Source organism: Stenella coeruleoalba (genome assembly GCF_951394435.1).
Source record: "Stenella coeruleoalba genome assembly, chromosome: 7".
Lineage (NCBI taxonomy): Eukaryota > Metazoa > Chordata > Mammalia > Artiodactyla > Delphinidae > Stenella > Stenella coeruleoalba.
In genome coordinates this window covers 72,727,386-72,747,363 of record NC_137153.1, presented here as the reverse complement: position 1 = coordinate 72,747,363, position 19,978 = coordinate 72,727,386, and the positions used below count along the sequence as shown (strand labels likewise).

General features: G+C 42.4%; 1 protein-coding gene across 10 annotated transcripts in view; it reads right to left on the bottom strand.

Annotated features, from left to right (window-relative positions):
- The window catches only part of PIP5K1B (phosphatidylinositol-4-phosphate 5-kinase type 1 beta), a 423,928-nt gene that overhangs the window by 105,778 nt on the left and 298,172 nt on the right, over positions 1 to 19,978 (bottom strand). For all 10 annotated transcript variants that reach the window (XM_079925690.1, XM_079925691.1, XM_079925688.1 and 7 more), the window contains one exon: positions 191 to 402. In XM_079925690.1, the coding sequence (XP_079781816.1) occupies positions 191 to 402 (212 nt within the window). The remainder of the gene's footprint in view (positions 1 to 190; positions 403 to 19,978) is intronic.

The following is a 19,978-nucleotide window of genomic DNA, read 5'->3' as shown; positions in this document are numbered from 1 at the left end:
ATAACTCGAAAAACTGCCACTCATCTAGTTATCCGTGGATGAAAGGAAATAAGGCTGGCTTAATCCACTTTAGCACCAGGTAGGAATCTATTCCTAAAGAGCCACCATGAAGGGAACATGCTTGCATTTAATTACCCAATGACGTTGGCTGCCACGATCAAGGAAATGTGTGGGCAGGCGCTGCACTTACGTGTCCGGGTTCTCTGTGATGATCCCGTCTCCTGATTTCCCTGGACCCTGGATGGATTCCATGGCTGTTGAGTAGAGGACCTTTTGCATCCCAGACCGCTTAGCATCAGGCACATTTTGTGAAATTTCCTCTTCTTTCTCTTTGAGGGAATGGTCCAAGATGTGGATTCCCAGCAAAAGGCTATAGTCCATGATCTTGAAGCTTTCCAGCACCTGAGTAAGGAAAAGAACAAGGAGGCCCGTCACTCAAATGGCTTGTAGATCTCATCTGCGCAGAATCAGAGAGATACGCAGACATGCAGCTCTTGCTTGCCTCCCAGAGGGTGGCTGAGAGAGGAAAAATCAAAATAAAAACATTTGAGGTTATGATTAGGTCATGTGCGGTAAGGATTATCACCATGGCTCCGAGATGATATTTTTATGTAAATATAGAATAAGCACATCTTTCCTCAGCACTCCATGAATGTTTCACCAACAGCGTTTATTGAACACTTTCCATGTGCCAGGTGTTAAACGGTTCATTCGGATTCAATCCTCACAACTCTTTGAGCTAGGTGCTATTATTATCTCTGTATTACAGATGCAAAAAATGAGACACACAGAGAGAGATAATTTGCTCAATATCACACAGCTCATAACTCACACTGCCGGGATTTGAACCCAGGCAGTCAACTCCAGCATCTTAGGTACTAGAGGAGAGACACCAACAACCAATGGTTTCTACAAGCCTGTATACCCTCCTCAGCACAAAGACTCAGCTGGAATGGGCTTTTGTCTGAAATCTGTTCTCATAAACTTTCATCTTCCTAGAGTTTAGTGGTCTCCTTTTCAAAGCTTGACTTTCAAAGTTATCATTCGGTTCCCTGCAGCGAGTCTTTTCTAAATGTATCGTCTCAACAAAGAACAGGACTCACTGTTTAATTATCCACTCAGCAAACAGTGGGAAAGAGAAGGAATTGAAAGTAGCTGGATGCAGCCAAAGGAGATAGCAATGCTCTGACAGGAAAACGACGGAGACACGGTTGAGATGCGAGACAGGCCATCAACATGGCTTCCGAGTGTGGGTAAGTCTTTGACACTCAGGACCCTTCAAGTGAGGAAGAGTGTTCAGGAGGGGTTCAGGAAAATGGGGTGTGTTCCTCTATGATAAAGTTCTTTTCCTAATAGTTTGTCTATGATTCTCTTCCTACAACAGGTTTTTTTTTTCTTCTTTTCTTTTTTTTTTTTAACACCTTGGCATTTTTCACACAAAGTTGCTCAGGAAATCAAAACAGCCCAGAAAGACCACTTTGCACAGCAGAATAGCTATCTCTGAACCAACAAGATAATCTATCACTGTACCCTAGCTAGGAAATGCCTTTGAAGATCAGAGTCTATAGATAATTGTTTAACCAGGGATTGAATACGTACCCAGAATATCTTACACTTCTCATTCTCCCTCAGCCCAACTGCTTTTGATCGGGTTATACTTCTGAAAACGGAAATCATAAAAAGCCAACAAGGGCTTCCCTGGTGGTGCAGTGGTTGAGAGTCCGCCTGCCGATGCAGGGGACACGGGTTCGTGCCCCGGTCTGGGAAGATCCCACATGCTGCGGAGCGGCTGGGCCCGTGAGTCATGGCCGCTGAGCCTGCGTGTCTGGAGTCTGTGCTCCGCAACGGGAGAGGCCACAGCAGTGAGAGGCCCGCGTACCGCAAAAAAGAAAGAAAAAAAAAAAGCCAACAAAAATATCACTGTACTTCTAGCCTGCTTACTAGTGCCCTTTTGGTGTGTCCCGATTCCTTTAAAGGTTCTGGGCTTGTGGTACCCAGGAGCACAGCTTGGATGTTCAGCAGGAAAAGGTTGGCTGACACAGAAATTCTGGTCAATGGGCTATAAATTAATGGCTTCACGATCTGCCGGAGGGAACAGCCCTATGCTCAATGGGTGAAAGTCACAACCTTGTGCCCTGCACAGCTCAAAGTGCCCATTGGTAAATGTCCCCCCACCCCAAAGCAGTGAACTGGTTTCAAAAGCAAATTCTAATCAGTCCCTGTGACAATATTGTAAATGTTCCTAACAGGCATCTAGAGTAGTGAAAACTGAAAGGCACTCGTGGACTCCATATTTGTTTCATTTTCCTCTGCAAAGCATCCATATAATAGTCCTGCTTGTTAATAAGCTTTCTTTATACAATACTTTTTCTTATAATTTCTTATAATACTTTTTAAATGCATGATTCAACGTGAACTGTTTCATTTGTACTTAGAATCTCCTTTCTTGCCCAAGGACAATCCAAAGAGAACATGTGCATTTTATAAGAAATATGAAGTCAGGCTGTGGTCCAACTTCAACTGGTAGACAAGGCAAGAAATGATTTCATTGCTTTAAGTGGTCAAATATTAGTCTGGGTTTATTTAAAAAACATACAAACCAAAACTTAGAGAACTAAGAAAAAGTTACAAATAAATTTTAAACAGAGATTAGTTTCCTCTATACTCTTTTTGTTTTTTTTTTTGCGGTACGCGGGCCTCTCCCTGTTGTGGCCTCTCCCGTTGCGGAGCACAGGCTCTGGACGCGCAGGCTCAGCGGCCATGGCTCATGGGCCCAGCCGCTCTGTGGCATGTGGAATCCTCCTGGACCGGGGCACGAACCCGCGTCCCCTAGCATCGGCAGGCGGACTCTCAACCACTGCGCCACCAGGGAAGCCCTAGACATATATTTTAAATCAAATTCCCAAACTTGTGTGATGAAAAATTCCGGGAACAGATTTTAGTCACGTGCACTGCAGATCTGCATCAATTACGAACAAAATAGCTCTGTTATTCATATCCTCTCAGATCTTTAATGAAAGGAATCGATACATCTGCCAAATCTTAACATGCGAGCTTTGAGAGGGTGCAACATCCTGCAACGTAACAGACGCCAGTCTAATCAGTCACTCAGGCGCACATTTCCGCCCAGAATGTAAGCCTGACCTCACTGTTGCTGGTGGATCCTGTACCTATGCATTTGCTACGCAAAACACAGTTTCAAGTCAAATACAGGTGCTTTCCCATCTAGCTTGGGCAAGACCTTACTCCAGGAAAGATTCACAGATGTATGTAAAACTGAAAGCAAGCTGAAATACCACAATGCTTTTTATCGTCAGAGCCAGATTATTTTTTCTCTTATTTCTCAAGGACTATTTTTAAGTCAGTAATAATACCGGAATGTGGTATAAAAGTCAATGTTAAAGCAGCTGCTACAAAATCCTGACGATGTGATCAAAACTATCTTTTTCTGACAGAAACAGACTCACAGACTTAGAGAACAAGCTTAAGGTTACCAGGGCGGAAGGGTAGGGGGGAGGGATAGTTAGGGAGTTTGGGATTGACATGTACACACTGCTATATTTAAAAAGGATAACCAACACGGACCTACCGTGTAGCAGAGGGAACTCTGCTCAATATTATGTAACAACCTAAATAGGAAAAGAATTTGAAAAAGAATAGATACATGTATATGTATAACTGAATCACTTTGCTGTATACCTGAAACTAACACAACATTGTTAATCAACTATACTCCAATACAAAATAAAAAGTTTTAAAAAACCTATCTTTTTCTGAAATAAAGCATATCCTCTAGGCTCTCATGGCTGGCAACGCATCAGGCATGCTCCCATTCACATATGATTTCTGTAGACTTGGTCTACACCTAACGTGGGAGATGTCCTAACTTAGAATGACAGGCACTGCTATCCTCTTTTCACAGCCAAAGGTCATAAAGAGTGGCCAGTTTTTTCCTTTTCCATCTCTGGGCCATAGCCATTAGCCCTCTGCTAGAAGGAGCCAGAATGGCTGCACGGTAGTAAAGACTTTGTGCTCTGGGGCCAGGTGGCCTCGTTGGACTCGTGGCTCCCCCATTGGTTTGTCCTTAAGCAGAGCATGTAACCTTTCTGGGCCTGGCATCCTCATCTGTAAAACAGAAATAACAGAGACACCTGCCTCACAGAGTTAGTATGAAGATTAGTTCAACCACATCAAGTCTTAGGACAGTCACGGCATACAGAAAGCACCCAATAAATACTACTTTTTCTTGTCGTCCTTGTTCTCTTCCACCTGTAGAATCCATCACTGCTGACCACCCCCCACTGGAACCTCCACTCATCCTCAGCTACTGGGGCCCAGCTTCTCTTGGCTCTTTGCCTTCCTATTCGTTTTTCCCACTTTTTTCTTCTAGGCCCTAAAAATAGTCACCAGAGTTCTCTCTTCAACTCTTCTCTTTTTCTTCTCTTTGGTAGTGATGTTCATTTACTCTTTTTGCTTGGAAAAAACAAGTTGAGTGTCTAGTCTGTGCCAGGCACCCTGGAAGCTGCCAGATCTTCAGGAGTAAGTAAAACAGACAATGACACCATCCTCAAAATTACACAAGCTTGAACCACAGATTGGAATAAGGCCTGGAAGGAAAAATCAGGGTGCTGTGGAGATACCCCACAAAACGGGGACCTACTTTTGACTGAAGGGTATCAATAGTGTAGGTGAGGGTTGATGGTACTTGAATGAGGTGGCAGCAGGGGAGCTCAAGGGAGATGTGGATAGATTTAAGAATCTTTTAGGGGTAGATTCCAACTATTATTGCTCTACAGACAATTCCTGAAATGTTACCTTTAGTCCAAACTCACTCCTAACCTCCAGTCCTGTACATTTCCCATAGCCTTCTGGACGTTTCTAAACTTCTGTACACTTTCCCCCCAAGGCAGTTCTTTCTCACTTTTTCTCTCTTACCTGAAATCATTCTAATGTGGATTTCAGACTCCATGACTCCTTTTCCTTTCATGAAGTTGCCCAGTCCAGCAGCTTCTATAATCAAAATGATTCTCCTTGCTAAAGCTTTGATTTCAACTTCCCTTTTTTCCCTTTCTGATTCATTCCTGACACCTTTACTTGACCAGGTGACATCACACCTCTCCTCAAAGCCTGTAGTCTCTCACCATTGTTCAAGTGACACTGAAGGTCCTTGCTACCGTGGCCCCAGCCAACATCTCTCTGTTATTTCATACCTGTCTAGAGATACCTCCCAGGCTAGTAAACGGAAATCCCTTAATTACCCCAAAATGTGCCCTGAAGAGGTAAGATGAACAGCTCATGCTGTTCATGTTTCTTCTAGAAGGTCCTTATTCAAATCACACTGTTTTTTCAAAGTCTATCTCAATTCTTAGCTCCATGAAAACTCTACTCATGATCTGCACGAAATATTAGGAAAACACCTCCTCTCTGAAAACCCAAGCACATTATCAGTGCCCCTCTACGGAATAAAATTTGACCCTCGGTTTATCTATACTTTTCCTACGATGCACATAAGGCTGTTCTGCTCACCAAAGACTTGCTTTACTTTGTGCTCCCTGCTGTACACTCAGATCACAGCAGAAATGTGCAGTTGTTATACTGCTTTCCCTGTGAGCAAGCAAGTGAAAAAATATTCAGCAGCAAAAAATGTATAGCAATACATCTTATATCTCAAATATAAGAACTTAGATTCTCCGCTTCACAATTACAATGCTTGTGAAAAATCTTCAGCACTGAAAGCATTTACTGTGATTCTGTGGTCTGTCGTCAGAAAAAAAGAGAGCTAATAGCCTACAGTATTTTCAAACGTTCCCACACCAGAGGTATTTATACGCACTGTGTCAGGGACAAAAATCAAGCTGTTATTTAGAGACTCTGAATTCACTGTTCAGTAGGCACGCAACTAAATGGCAGATAAAAGGCAAGCTTGTTGGTTATAAACTAGTCTGAGCGTGGAAGCTGGTAAGACCATCACATTTCTTTTTAGGAAGGCTTTGCAGAAGGAGCATGTCACAGGCTGGGTCAACTTCAAAGACCCTTTAACTACCCGAGAGTGCTTGGTGCTGAGTTTAAGGTGGAGGCTCTGTTCTGAAACACATCTTAGGGTTTCCTTAGCATTCCTGTCCTCCGTTTCTCTGCTTTTCCAATCTGTAAGGAATGTGAAGTTAAGTTGGCATAAGACTGAGAAAGGAAAATCATCAGATAAGTCCAAAAGACTGTTGAAGAACAGCACCAGAAGATATTAAGAGTGGCAAAAATAATTCAAGTCATCTGTAAGCGATGCTTTATGCAAAGTGGAGAAAGAAGGGTGGTGATTCTAGGAGGAAAAAGATGCTCTTTAATCAGATCTTAGGCAAGGTTTCTAATGACTTCCCATGTCACGGGGGCTCTTATGAAAATTAATCCATTCATTAAATATTTTACTGAGCACCTGTTATGTGCTCAGCACTCTCTTCTTTAGAAATCCTTTGAGCATTCTAGCTAATATGTGATAAAACAAGAACATTGCCATTTTACAACCCCTAATGAATTAACGGATCTAGTCAGTGGTCAGCAATGCCGCTAACATCACAGGAAGAAAGGCATTCTGACACTGTGTCCCTCCAGATGCGAGGAGAGAGCACTAAAAATAAAGTCAAACCTAAATCTGACCAAACCTTTAGATCCAACAACCACTCTACAGGAAAAAAAAAAGGGGGAGAGAGGCACATATTAAAAGAAATTATAGGGATGTAATCAACAAAAGCTGGACAATGGAATAAACAAACCAATTTCTTCAACAAATATCCACAATGAAAAAATAAGTGACCAGGGTGAGGGGTGGGGGGTGGATCCTATTTAAATCCTGAACTAAACTATAAAACAAGGTTTTATGTCTGACACAACCAGAAATTTGGACACTGACGAGTAAGAATTGTTAATTTTGTAAAGGTATGATAAAGAGGTTCTAGTTACTTTTACAAAAAGGAGTCCTTAGTTTTTAGGGACTCTTACTAAAATATATTTGAGCAAAATGATGTGATGTTTGGAATGTGCTTCAAATTCTGTGGGGGGGTTGGAAGTGGGCTGAAACAAGATTGGCTACAAGTTGAAAACTGCTGAAGCTGGGTACAGAGTACATGGGTGTTCATTATAATATTCTGTCCACTTTTGCATAGGTTTGAATTTTTCAAAACGTAAAGTTTAATACACTGCTTTGAAATGCTTAGATGAAATGCATTCATATGCCTGTTTAGAGTTAACTTACCACTACCTCTGCTAATGACAGGCAAGAGATGGCACAGATAAAAATAAAAAATTATTTGGGATCTTAACTAAAATAATTAAAGCAGAAAAGTTGTTATGTTCTACACTCATCTCACCTGATCATTCTTTGATGAAAGATCTAAAGACCAAACAAATTAACAAGATGTGGAGCTGACAGGAAGATGTATCAAGGGCCCTGAGTAATTTTCCAGCTGGCCTTGTCTAGTCCTTGAATGAAGAGTAAATGACTGGGCTTCCCTGGTGGCGCAGTGGATAAGAATCTGCCTGCCAATGCAGGGGGCACAGGTTCGATCCCTGGTCCAGGAAGATCCCACATGCTGCAGAGCAACTAAGCCCATGCGTCACAACTACTGAGCCTGAACTCTAGAGCCCACGAGCCACAACTACTGAAGCCCACGCACCTAGAGCCCGTGCTCCGCAACAAGAGAAGCCACCGCAATGAGAAGCCCACGCACCACAACAAAGACCCAGTGCAGCCAAAAATTAAAAAATTGAAAAAAAAAAAGAGTAAATGACTGGCAAAAACATTTGTGTTAATTCGATGACACAACACAATTCAAAACGGTATCCTGAAGATTTTATACAAATAGACATTCCTGGACCCACTGGTTTACGGTAAAATGAATCCAAGGGTCTGCCATTTACCCGCAAAGTAGGCTCCTTGGAGTACAGCTCCAGAATTACTCACATGTGCAAGCCCAGTTAAAGCTAAATGTTGTTTTATAATTTAACTTAATTTCCTCAACACAGCTCAGAGTGTTCTTTGCTAATATAATAAAGAGAAAAAACAGGCTGTGACGAGCCATACAATTTTGACTGGTAAAGCAGACTGAAATAAATATTCAGTCCTTAGCCTAGTGATGGCAATAGTGTGTTTTTCACTGTGTCTAATGTGGTGATTTAGAATTCTGAGCTGTGCTTGATTACCTTGTACAGAGGCTTTTTTTGCTCACTTAAAAAGCTTAAAGTAATAGAAGTATACCTTAGAGGCACTAGAAATAGTCATTTATTATTTTAAAACCTCTATCTATCTATGAAAATATATATGAATGAATAATATATATATTCATCATCTTCTATATTAGATGGGTTATGGATCTTTTTCTTTAAAGACACTTTGTTTCTACACATAAATATGTCTTAATAAATTATTTGTAAACAGATTTAAAAGTAACACATTAAAATTGTCAAGGACTTCCCATTTTATCTTTCGGTTTGCTTTGCCATGAGTAATTTGCTTCACTGTGGCTTAACTGGTGGGACAGTTGAGAGTCTGGGGCTGTCCAGCTGTCCAGTGAGACTCAGAGGCCACACGTGGCACAAGTTTCCACATCCACTTCAATGTATGAGGTGCAATTCCTGAATCTTCCTCACTGTCTACTACAGTCCACCTGCTGTGGTGAACTGCCTCTCTGGGTAAAGAGGAAAAAAGTCCTCTTCCCTCCCCTCTGCACTTTAATAAACAAAGACAGCAAAGAAGAATGGGGTAATCTGTCCACAATAAATAAGACCTCAGTGGTCTGGCCTTATGGTTTAAACACTAGGCTTCTTTGAGGCGAGGGCCATATCCTATTCATTTTTATCCCTCCCACAGACTTAGCACAGAGCCTTTTGCAGAGCAAGAATTTAAACTATTTGTTGAATGACATGTAATTAATTTGGTAGGAAGGGAAGGTATAATTTGTCAACCAAGATTCCTGTGGTGGTTTGAAGCCAGAAAAATCAAGCCAAACCATGCTCTGAGATCATAAAAGGTTCCACAGGGCAGGAACAGTCTTAAGTCTGGGAAAGTCATCATTTGTACGGAAAAACTTACGATTTACGAAGAACAAGTACCTACCCGTGGGGTAAGTTTTAAGAAGTGACAGAAAACCCAGGTTGTGGGAGCCGTCACTAGAAATGAATTCTTTGGGGTCTTGAGGTATTTTGATTTATTTAAGAAACAATTATATATGTACATGGTCAAAATTAAAGAAAGCATAGGATAGTAGCTCAGTGCCACATCCCACACAGCATGAGGGTGATGTTTTGAGGTGGAAATAGAATATAGTAAGTGGAGGGCCCTGTAGCAATGTTCTAGTCTCTGTATGTCAAGATGTGATCAATACCCTACATTTTCAATGGTGTGTATCTAAAAAGATGGAGCAATAAAAGAGGGTCAGTCTACACCAGTCCTCAGAGGGAGTTCAACTTTGAATAAGAAGACTATTAAAATTGAGACGTGACTATTTAAACCCGAAAAGACTGAAATATTATTAATTGGTAAGTTCAAGACTGGATTTTAGTGAGCAAAAGAGTAGTCATGGAAAATTAAGAGACTCAATTTTCCCTACACCTCTGAGTGGAGAGAATAAATTTGCAACCCGGAATCACTGCTTTCTCTGTTCCTTGAGAATACGGTTGTCGACATATTTTCTGAAATTGCTAATAATCTAGAAAAAGTTGTACAGCTCTTTCATAAAGAGGAATATCAGAGTCTGGCAGAGCTCTATCTCCAGAGAATGTCCATGATCATCCGAAGCCAGATTACCAGGTTCTTGTGAAAACACAGTAAACCATGAGTTGGCATCTAGAATGGTTTGTTTTTGGAACAGCTGAAGTTGACTGAACACGGGCAAAGTTTACAAACGAGGTCTTCATGTGGAGGAATGAAGAGAGGAAGTCAACAATATCGGACTCTAGCCAGGCTCACTCTCAGGCTGGATAAGGATATTTTAAATAAACATTAGGTTTTAACTTCCCTGCCTCCCTAATAGCTACGGACAACTAATATATCCAGTGGACTATGTATCCTTTTTAAAATAGTTTTTTCAAGTATACATGTAGAGAAGTGCACAGATATATCCTTTTGTTTATAAAAAGTTGAAATTTAGGGCTTCCCTGGTGGCGCAGTGGTTAAGAATCTGCCTGCCAACGCAGGGGACACGGGTTCAAGCCCTGGTCCGGGAAGATCCCACACGCTGTGGAGCAAATAAACCCGTGCGCCACAACTACTGAGCCTGAGCTCTAAAGCCCGTGAGCCACAACTACTGAGCCCGCGCTCTAGAGCCTGCAAGCCACAACTACTGAAGCCCGTGAGCCACAACTACTGAAGCCCGCACACCTAGAGCCTGTGCTCCATAACAAGAGAAGCCACCGCGGTGAGAAGCCCACGCACCACAACGAAGAGAAGCCTCAGCTCGCTGCAACTAGAGAAAGCCCGCACACAGCAACGAAGACCCAAAGCAGCCAAAAATAAAAATAAATTTTAAAAAGTTGAAATTTAATATATAAATTCACTAATAACAGATTGTCCTTGGCCATTTCACTCCTTTGAGGGAAGGTAGAAATTCTCCTGTGGAGATTCTCTACCTCACAGTATAGAAGTGCAGAATTTCGAGGAACAGAAGTGAGGAGAGTAGTTATCCTTGCTGGATTGAAATAACTCAATTAAGGTATGTCTTTGAAGGAAGAACAATGGTGATATCAAAGGAACAGTCACTTGCAGGAGAGAGGACGCATATAAAAGTGCTGATAGGGCCAGGGACGAAGAGCTGTGTACGTGAGCCAAAGCCTCTCAGAAGCCAGATGTGCTGAGCTTTTTGGAAAGAACTAGAACCAGTGCGTGGCCCAAGAAGTACCTTGCCTTTCACAAGGCAGTCATGTAGGCCCTCTTCCTCCATAACGTGGGTACTCAGTAAATGGGCACTGTTGAATGAATAAAATAAAGCCCTATAAAAATCAAACAGATTTTTCCCCCTTCAAAAGTGTTTCCACAGGGCATATTTCTGATCCATTTCCTAAACTTTGTAACATTTTCCCAGACCCTGGAAACTCTCAAATACTTCTTAAGTCTCTGGAACTCAGTCTCTTACTAGATTCCAGAATCTCCTAAGCTATGGAGGTTCAACTCCGTTTTGTAAGTTGCTGGGGTCCGCCACCTCTCCGTCTCCCATGGGCTTGGTTATTTACAACCCTGCTCTAATTCACAGGGTCATCCGTGTGACAGACTTACACTGGCACCCACAACCGGATCCACTCCGGCCAACCTCACAGCCTTTCCAGACACATCTTCAAAGCCAGGGTTGCTACTGTCATGTCCCCCGCGGCCACTTCCCCTTCCTGCTCTACCTCTTTGCTCTGGTTTCCCAGGATTCCCGCAGGGGAGGAGGATATGGCCACGGGGACATTTCCTTCCCGTTGCTCCCTGCCCTCAGATACTCTGTGAGTCCTCCTATTTGGGGCCTACAGTGACCTAACCTCTAGACCCAGGGTCATCTACAAAATCAAAGACAGGTAGGTTCTATTCACACAAAAGCAGGAAACCCTCACATACTATTTTTATTTCATAAAGCCCAAAGACTTTAGCTTCCTTTGACTGGAATTATTGTATATTTATATTTATATGTGACAAATTACTTAAAATGAAAGTTAGCTAGACACATCACCACCTCCACACCTTAGGAAATATGTGAGTTCTCTAATCTTTAGGTATTATTTCTTATGAGAGGAAAAGATAAAGGAGTTTTAAAGGAGTCGAGGAAGATATTTCCAGTCTCCCATTTCCATTCTTTTCGGTAGAAATTTTTATAGTGTTCCATTTGGCTTGAAGTGAGCATTAAAAAAACAACTACTGGCTCGATAATCCTTCAATTTCTGGAGTTAATGAGAATTCTCAAAAGCTGCTCACACAGGATTCAACAGCCCACATTGCGTCCCCAGTCTCCCTCTCCACCGGATTGGAAAAACAATCGACTCCACTGTAACCATCACATTTCTCAGAAAGAAGTTTTGCTTTTAAGTTAACAGGATTTCATGTGCACACATGTTGGTAACAGTTGGCAAGTGTCAATGGGCTTGATTATGCTTTTCATTAAACTTTCAAAACTAAATGTTTGGATTACTAATTTTACTTTTTGTTCCCTCAGTCACTTGGCACGATTTTCCTCTCTCCCTCCTTCCTTGAAGTAGGTTGTGAGACTTCATTAACTCTTTGCCTTGTCCAAACCAAGTTCTCTACTTTGATGGAGCCCTTTCTTAACCCCTATAGCACCTTCTCACCAGCTCTGTGTCAGAGCTAGAAAACCAGTGATCGGGCACTTCCAGCCCACCCTCTCTGCGTCCATCCAAATTATTACTTAACACTTTCATTTCCACAGACTTTCCTCCATTACACCTACAAGCCCCTTAAGGAGAGTGCACAGATGAAAGAACCTGGGTTTTGCAACCAAAGAGACCTGGGTGGAAATCCTGGCTCCAGCACTATAAGCTCTGCAGACCCGGGGAAGCTGAACCTCTCCTGGGTCCCCACTTCATCAGTCAAAATGGAATCATGGCACTCACTCTGCAGGGCTGTTGTGAGGATTAGTGAGACAATCTATCTGAAATGTCAAGCACTGCCTGGCTCAGAGCAAATGTTAATGGAAACAACCTATGGATGAACTGAGCCTTGGAAATGAGTCCTTACCATCCACAAAATCATGTATTGGGTACTATATTGTACATACGTATTTCATGACTATATACCATGTATGATGTGTTTTAAATGCTAAGTTATTTTGGTAACTACAGGTTATATCTAAGATAGAATGCTCCCTCTACCCAAAACTGGAATAGCTGTTTTGAAATATTGAGAATTACTTGTCTGGCTCAAATTGAGCTATGTCTTACTCAGTAGAAAGTCAGGCATGAACAACAACATAGAAGAGTATTTGGATTTTGGCAGCTACCCTGAAATTCTCTCGTACTGACCATCTTGTCCCTTCTGTTACTGCGGTGGGAGCTCCTTCCCATCACCCACCTGCATGAGAGATGCAGAGCAGCAAGTGCCAAAGCTGGACAAACATCAGCCCCGTTCCAGGACTGATGAACAGCTGTGTCGTTCAGAGAGTCTTAAATGGGGACACCAGTCACCACCTAAATAAATACCTTAGTGGACTGGGCAGTCAACACAGTTGCAATTGACTAATTTATTGGTCATTAACAGATGCTGGCCAGGTGAGCAATACAAATGTACTTCAAACCATTATCCTCCAATTCACAACACTGGTATGATGATTAACTCTGGTACTATTTCGTATCAAACCATGGGTACACTATTAACAAAGCTTGCTCTTATTATGTTTATTGATTAGGTAAGATTTATAATTTCAAAAATGTTGTTGTTGGGACTTCCCTGGTGGTCCAGTGGTTGTGAATCCACCTTCCAATGCAGGAGATGTGGGTTCGATCCCTGGTCGGGGAACTAAGATCCCACATGCCACAGGGCAACTAAACCCATGCGCCACAACCAGAGAGAAGCCCGCGCGCCGCAACAAAAGATCCCTCGTGCTGCAACTAAGACCCGACGTAGCCAAATAAATAAACATTAAAAAAAAAGGTTATCTCTTAGGCTTCATCAAAAGATTAACACTGAGACAACTGCTATTCTGTTAAGTGATCTGAAGGGTAGGAAAATGAAATCACACAATTCCTGTTCTCCTAGAGAGCAGATTTTAGTAGGCAAACATAAAACGTGTACCCACGTAATTACAATACAATATAGAGATACCAATGGCTATAGAATAGAGTTAGATCAAGTGCTATGAACTTTTAAAGTCTCATGGAAATGATTATTATTAGCGCTAAAGTCCTGTACCTCAGGTGTCTCTTTCTCAGGAATCCCTACCAATTGCATTAAGACCCACAGACATATGATCAGCCATTAGAGTTAACTGTAAGCTCTTTTGTTTCACTTTCACCACTCTTTATCCCCAAACTACTTCTTTTTTGGATTTATCTTTTACTTTGGTGAAGTATATACTTAAGCAATTTTTTTTAACAGACTTAAATATATACCTATCAGAATGGCTAACATAAAAAGTATAGTGATGACATGGGACTTCCCTGGTGGTGCAGTGGTTAAGAATCTGCCTGCCAATGCAGGGGACGTGGGTTCGATCCCTGGTCTGGGAAGATCCCACATGCCGCAGAGCAACTAAGCCCGTGTGCCACAACTTGTGAAGCCTGCACTCTTGAGCCCGCAAGCCACAACTACTGAGCCCGCGCACCACAACGAAGAGTAGCCCCGGCTCGCCACAACTAGAGAAAGCCTGCATGCAGCAACAAAGACCCGATGCAGCCCCCTCCCCCAAAATATGTGTGTGTGTGTGTGTGTGTGTGTCTATATAGATATACAGTGATGACAGCAAATACTGGTGGGGATGAAAAGCAACTAGATCACTCATACATTGCTGATGGGAATGCAAAATGGTACAGCCACTCTGGAAAAGAGCTTAGCAGTTTCTTCCAAAACTAAACACGTGCTTACCATACAACACAGAAGCTGCATTTGGGCATTTATACCAGAGCAATGAAAACTTGTGCTTATGCAGAAACCCTTATGAAAATACTCATAGCAACTTCATTTATAACAGTCAAAAACTACAGAAAACCCACGTTATTCAATGAGTGAATGCTTAAACTGTGGTATATCCATACCATGAAACATAACTCAGCAATAAAAAGGGTAAACTACCAATACACAAAATAACTTGGATGGATCACAAGCGTATTATGCTGACTGAAAAAAGCCAATCTCAGAGGTTACACACCATATGATTCCTGAAACAACAAAATTATAGAGACGGAAAACAGATTGGTGGTTGCAAGGGACTGGGGAGGGGTGGGATGGGAGGGAGGTGTCTGTGGCCACATATAAAAGGGGAGCAGGAGGGATCTTTGTGGAAGAACTGTTCTATATTTGACTGTGGTGGTTACATAAATACACATGTGCATAAACGATATATATACGTACCCACACACACATACAAATGAGTGCATGTAAAACTGGTGAAATCTGAAAAAGATCCCTGCGTTGTACCCATGTCAATTTCCTAGTTGTAATATTGTACTAAGGTCCTACAAGATATTACTGCTGGGAAAACTAGGTGAAGAGTATATGAGATCTCTCTGTATTTTTTTTCTTCCAACTGCATGTGAATCTACAATTATTTCAAAATAATTTTTTTTTTATAAAAGAAGATTTAGAGGTAGGAAGTTTTTTAAAGTCCTTGCATATGTGACACCTTCATTTCCAGTCTCACAGGGAAATCTGGCTTGGCTAGACACAGACATCTATGTCCAAGATCATTTCCTCTCAGGCCAGAGCACAGAAGGCATTGTTCCACTGTTTCTCAGAAACTTCATGATTTTCTTTTTTTTTTTTTAAACTCATTGCCCTTTAAAAATTCTCTTTTAATTAATTAATTTATTTATATTTTATTTTTGGCTGCGTTGTGTCTTCGTTGCTGCGCGTGGGCTTTCTCTAGTTGAGGCGAGCAGGAGCTTCTCTGCGTTGTGGTGCACAGGCTTCTCATTGTGGTGGCTTCCCTTGTTGCAGAGCATGGGCTCTAGGCGTGTGGGCTTCAGTAGTTGTGGCATGCGGGCTCAGTAGCTGTGGTTCACGGGCTTAGTTGCTCCGCAGCATGTGGGATCTTCCCCGACCAGGGCTCGAACCTGTGTCCCCTGCACTGGCAGGCAGATTCTTAACAACTGCGCTACCAGGGAAGTCCTATGATTCTTCCCAGCTCAAACAATCTTGGACTCCGTAAGTTGGTTTTATTTACTTATTTTTTTTCACCAACTTTATCTTTGCTTTATGTTGGTATTACAAATAACTAATAAGAGATAGCAAAACTCATAACTTAAAACAATGGAGCAAATAAAATATATCATGGGATTATAGTGTTTTAAAGACATAATTTGCAAAATAGTGCATTTATCTATATCTTTTTTCGGAAGTAATCTTTCAATGTCTGGAACAGAGATGTGGAGTCAATGATATCCTTGTCCCCTTCCCATATTTTAGCTGAAGTCTAAAAACAAACTCCAGTTCCTTACTGATAAAGGAAATAGCTTAAATGTAAGTGTTGTCATCAGTAAGAGATGTACATCTTTTTTCTATTAGGTCTGAAACATTTTTTTCCTCCTTAAAGATAACTGGAAGGCAACCAATACATATGAAAAAAGAAAAGAACCTGTCTAAACTAAATGCAAAAAAATTAATGCTAAAGAAATTTATAGCTATGGGGTAAGCAGTAACATTATGCTAAATTAAGTATTAAAGAAAATAACCTACACTGTAACTCATACAAACATGCCTATAGCTGAGAAGAATCTGATCTACAAATTTAGAGCTTGCCATACATAGTTAGGATGAAATCCCAGTTTGCAGATCAAAAAGTCTCAGTATTCTTAAGACCAGTTTCATTAATATTTCATTAATATTAATATTTATGATGACAGACATTTGTGTGAAAAAGGAAAATTGGTTCCACACCACATAAAAATTAATAAATTTGCTGCTCAACAAAAAAAATAATAAATGTAAAATAAGTCATTTAGGTCATTAATTATCAAGACTGTCTGATATGACTCCCACATAAGAACTATTTGAATTGCAAACACAAGTTCTTACTAATATACTTTATCATTGTCATCTCCCCAGAATTATCAATAAATATTGTAGGATGTAATAATTTATCAAATTAATTAAATGATATGAGACATTTTAGATTTTTCATAAATATGTCAGAGAAGAAATAATTATAGTAAATTTAAAATGCACACAAAATAGTTCCCAATTGTTCTTCCAAAATTAATACGTAAATTTCAAGTCAACTTTAATTTCCTAATCTTGTAATATGTACTGAGTGTACACAATAAGTCAGGTACGCAGCTGCAGAGCGGTATAAGGAATGAGCTTTGGCCTTTGAGACATTTACAGTCTAGCTAGGGAGACTGGATATACACCTAAAGGAGACAAGGATCAGTATTAAATAAAATAAAGTCTAATGACTATTTACAGTACTATTTCTATGGGAAAATAATTGAAAGATAAAAATACTTCTGTTACACAAATGACTTTTAACATGGGGACAATCAGTACAGTTTTTAAAAAAAATCCCAAGTGATTCAAAAAGGAGATCATCTGCTTTATTAAATTCTCAATGCTATATGTGGCAGGCATTGCAGGGAAAGTGGATACTTCTTCAAAAATACGCAGAACTTGAAAGACAGCTAGATGTACAAAAGTCACCAAAGATAGATTGTTTTTGGAAGTGTGACTAAACCTGTCTCCCTCTATCATCAGATAGTTTATTCCCTTGCTCGAATATGTATTTTTTTTCTTTTCTTTTTAAAATTTATTTATTTTATGTATTTATTTTTGGCTGCATTTGGTCTTCATTGCTGCGCGCAGGCTTTCTCTAGTTGTGGCGAGCGGGGGCTACTCTTCATTGCGGTGCGCAGGCTTCTCATCGCGGTGGTTTCTCTTGTTGTGGAGCACGGGCTCTAGGCGTGCGGGCTTCAGTAGTTGTGGCATGCGGGCTCAGTAGCTGTGGCTCACGGGCTCTAGAGCACAGGCTCAGTAGTTGTGGCGCATGGGCTTAGCCGCTCTGCGGCATGTGGGATCTTCCCGGAGCAGGGATTGAACCTGTGTCTCCTGCACTGACAGGTGGATTCTTAACCACTGCTCCACCAGAGACGTCCCTCGAATATGTGTTTCAATGAACAGTTACTAAGTACTAACTAAGCACCAGGCAGTGAAGCTAACAAAGACTTTAACGTTTGATCCTCATGCTCAAGGATCTACATGTGAATAAATAAAATAGTGTGATAAATCCCTCAAAAGAGGTCAGCCCCGGAGGCTTGGGGAACCGCAGCATGGTGGTCTTCACGGAAGAGATGAGTAGGAGGGGGACAGGTAAAGGAGACAGGGGAAGAATGGTCCAGTGGACTGACACATGTATTAAAAGACCAAAACCTTGGGCTTCCGTGGTGGCGCAGTGGTTGAGAGTCCGCCTGCCGATGCAGGGGACACGGGTTCGTGCCCCGATCTGGGAGGATCCCACATGCCGCGGAGCGGCTGGGCCCGTGAGCCATGGCCGCTGAGCCTGCGCGTCCTGAGCCTGCGTGTCTGGAGCCTGTGCTCCGCAACGGGAGAGGCCACAACAGTGAGAGGCCCAAGTACCACAAAAAAAAAAAAAAAATACCAAAACCTTTAGAGAACATGTCCAGTAGATCAGAATGGCTGGAGAGTAGAGATGCTCTGGGGAGAGGGGAGAGAAGGCTGAAGAAGGAAGCTGAAGGAGCATCTGGAGAAGCAGCAAGGAACAGATCGGGAAGGATCTGAATGTTCCAAGCTAGGAAGTAAGTATGGCTCTGGCCCAGAGGCAGTAGAGGACCTCCACTAGAGGATCTTCAGGAACTGGTGGTCTTCTGATCTGAGGATCACTTTGGCAGCAGCATTAGGGATATGCTGAAAGGCAGTGATAGTGAAAACTAGCAAAGAGGCTACTGCAAAACTCCAGGTGAGGAAAGGTCTCAATAAGGGCCGTGGCTGTGCATCTGGAGAGGAGGGGGCAGATCCAAGAGTTATTTAGGAGAAGGACTGGATAGGACACGGTGATTCACTGAGTGTGGGGAAAGAGAACAAGAAAGAAGGATGGAAAGAGTAGCTTCAGGGTACTGATGTGGGCAACTGGCTTCATGCTGATCATATCCCCAGGCCAGGGAGGACGGGCAGAGGAACAGGCTGTGGGAAGATAATGGAGTACCTGGGAACACCAGTTTTCACATAGGATGTGTCTCTCAGCTTGTCACATGGGGACCATAGGGGATGGTTTGAATAAATCCTACTTCCTGTTTTTGATGGCAAGTGACCTGTGATGCCCTGGTGGTACTTTCTGCTGACATAACTCTTACCCTGGGCCAGGTTCTCTTATGGGTGTAGATGGCTGTCACAGCAGGCAGAGGTGAGGCCAAAGAAGAGGAAATGCTTCCAGAAAGGGAACCCAGTTATTCACATGTCCATTTTCCCCAGACGTAGCCTACAGGGAACAGCAATGTGGGAGCCAGAGAGAACCCAAGATCTGGATCCCTGCTTTTGGAAAGAGCCCTTTGTCTGAAGCCTGTGGGCAAGTGGCCTCGGCAGGGTTGAAGGATAAAGTGCGCTCCGTTCCCTAGAAGAGTTCCAAGTGGCCAGCGTGCCACGTGGAGGAGTTGGTAGGCATGGACCAGCACAGGGGGACAGGCTTACGGGCAAGGGCCCGAGGCCGGGCTGGGGAAGCTGGGGAAAAGGATTCGGGGGCTGCTCAAAGGGCGCAGGGGAAGATGGCATTTGTCAAGAGGGCTCACTGTGGGTTGAGGCGGCCCAGGCTGTTTTGGATGCAGAGTCCAGAAGCAGCAGCTCTGATGGGGGGTCACGGAAGTAGGCTGTGGGGAGCAGGGCACAATGCATGCAGGTCAGGCTGGGTCAATGAGTCAGGCAGGTATCTTCCGGCCAGCAGTTACGCAAGGGAAATGGAGTCCTGGGATCTGAGACGTCACGCCGAAGTATGAAAGAGGTGGGGGCAGGAAGCAAGAAGTCGGCAGCAAGAGGTGAGGAGGGTTATCGTTTCTATCTGGGAACAACAGAAAAGCTGAGGTCCAAAGGTCTGGGGTTCCTGGCTTTACCCTTAAGAGGACCTGGCACCAGCAGAAAGGGTCTTTTGACATTTTTGGTTCCTGATGGCATTTCTCTCCTACCTCACATGTTCCTTTACTATTAACTGTTGCAACACCAAACAACTCTAGTTCTTGGAACATGTTATGCCATTTCATGCTTAGCTTATATTATTTTCTCTTCCTAGAAATATGCTTCTACTTCTTTGCCTACCTGGAGAACTCTTCTCCTTCTTCAGAACCAAGCTATGAT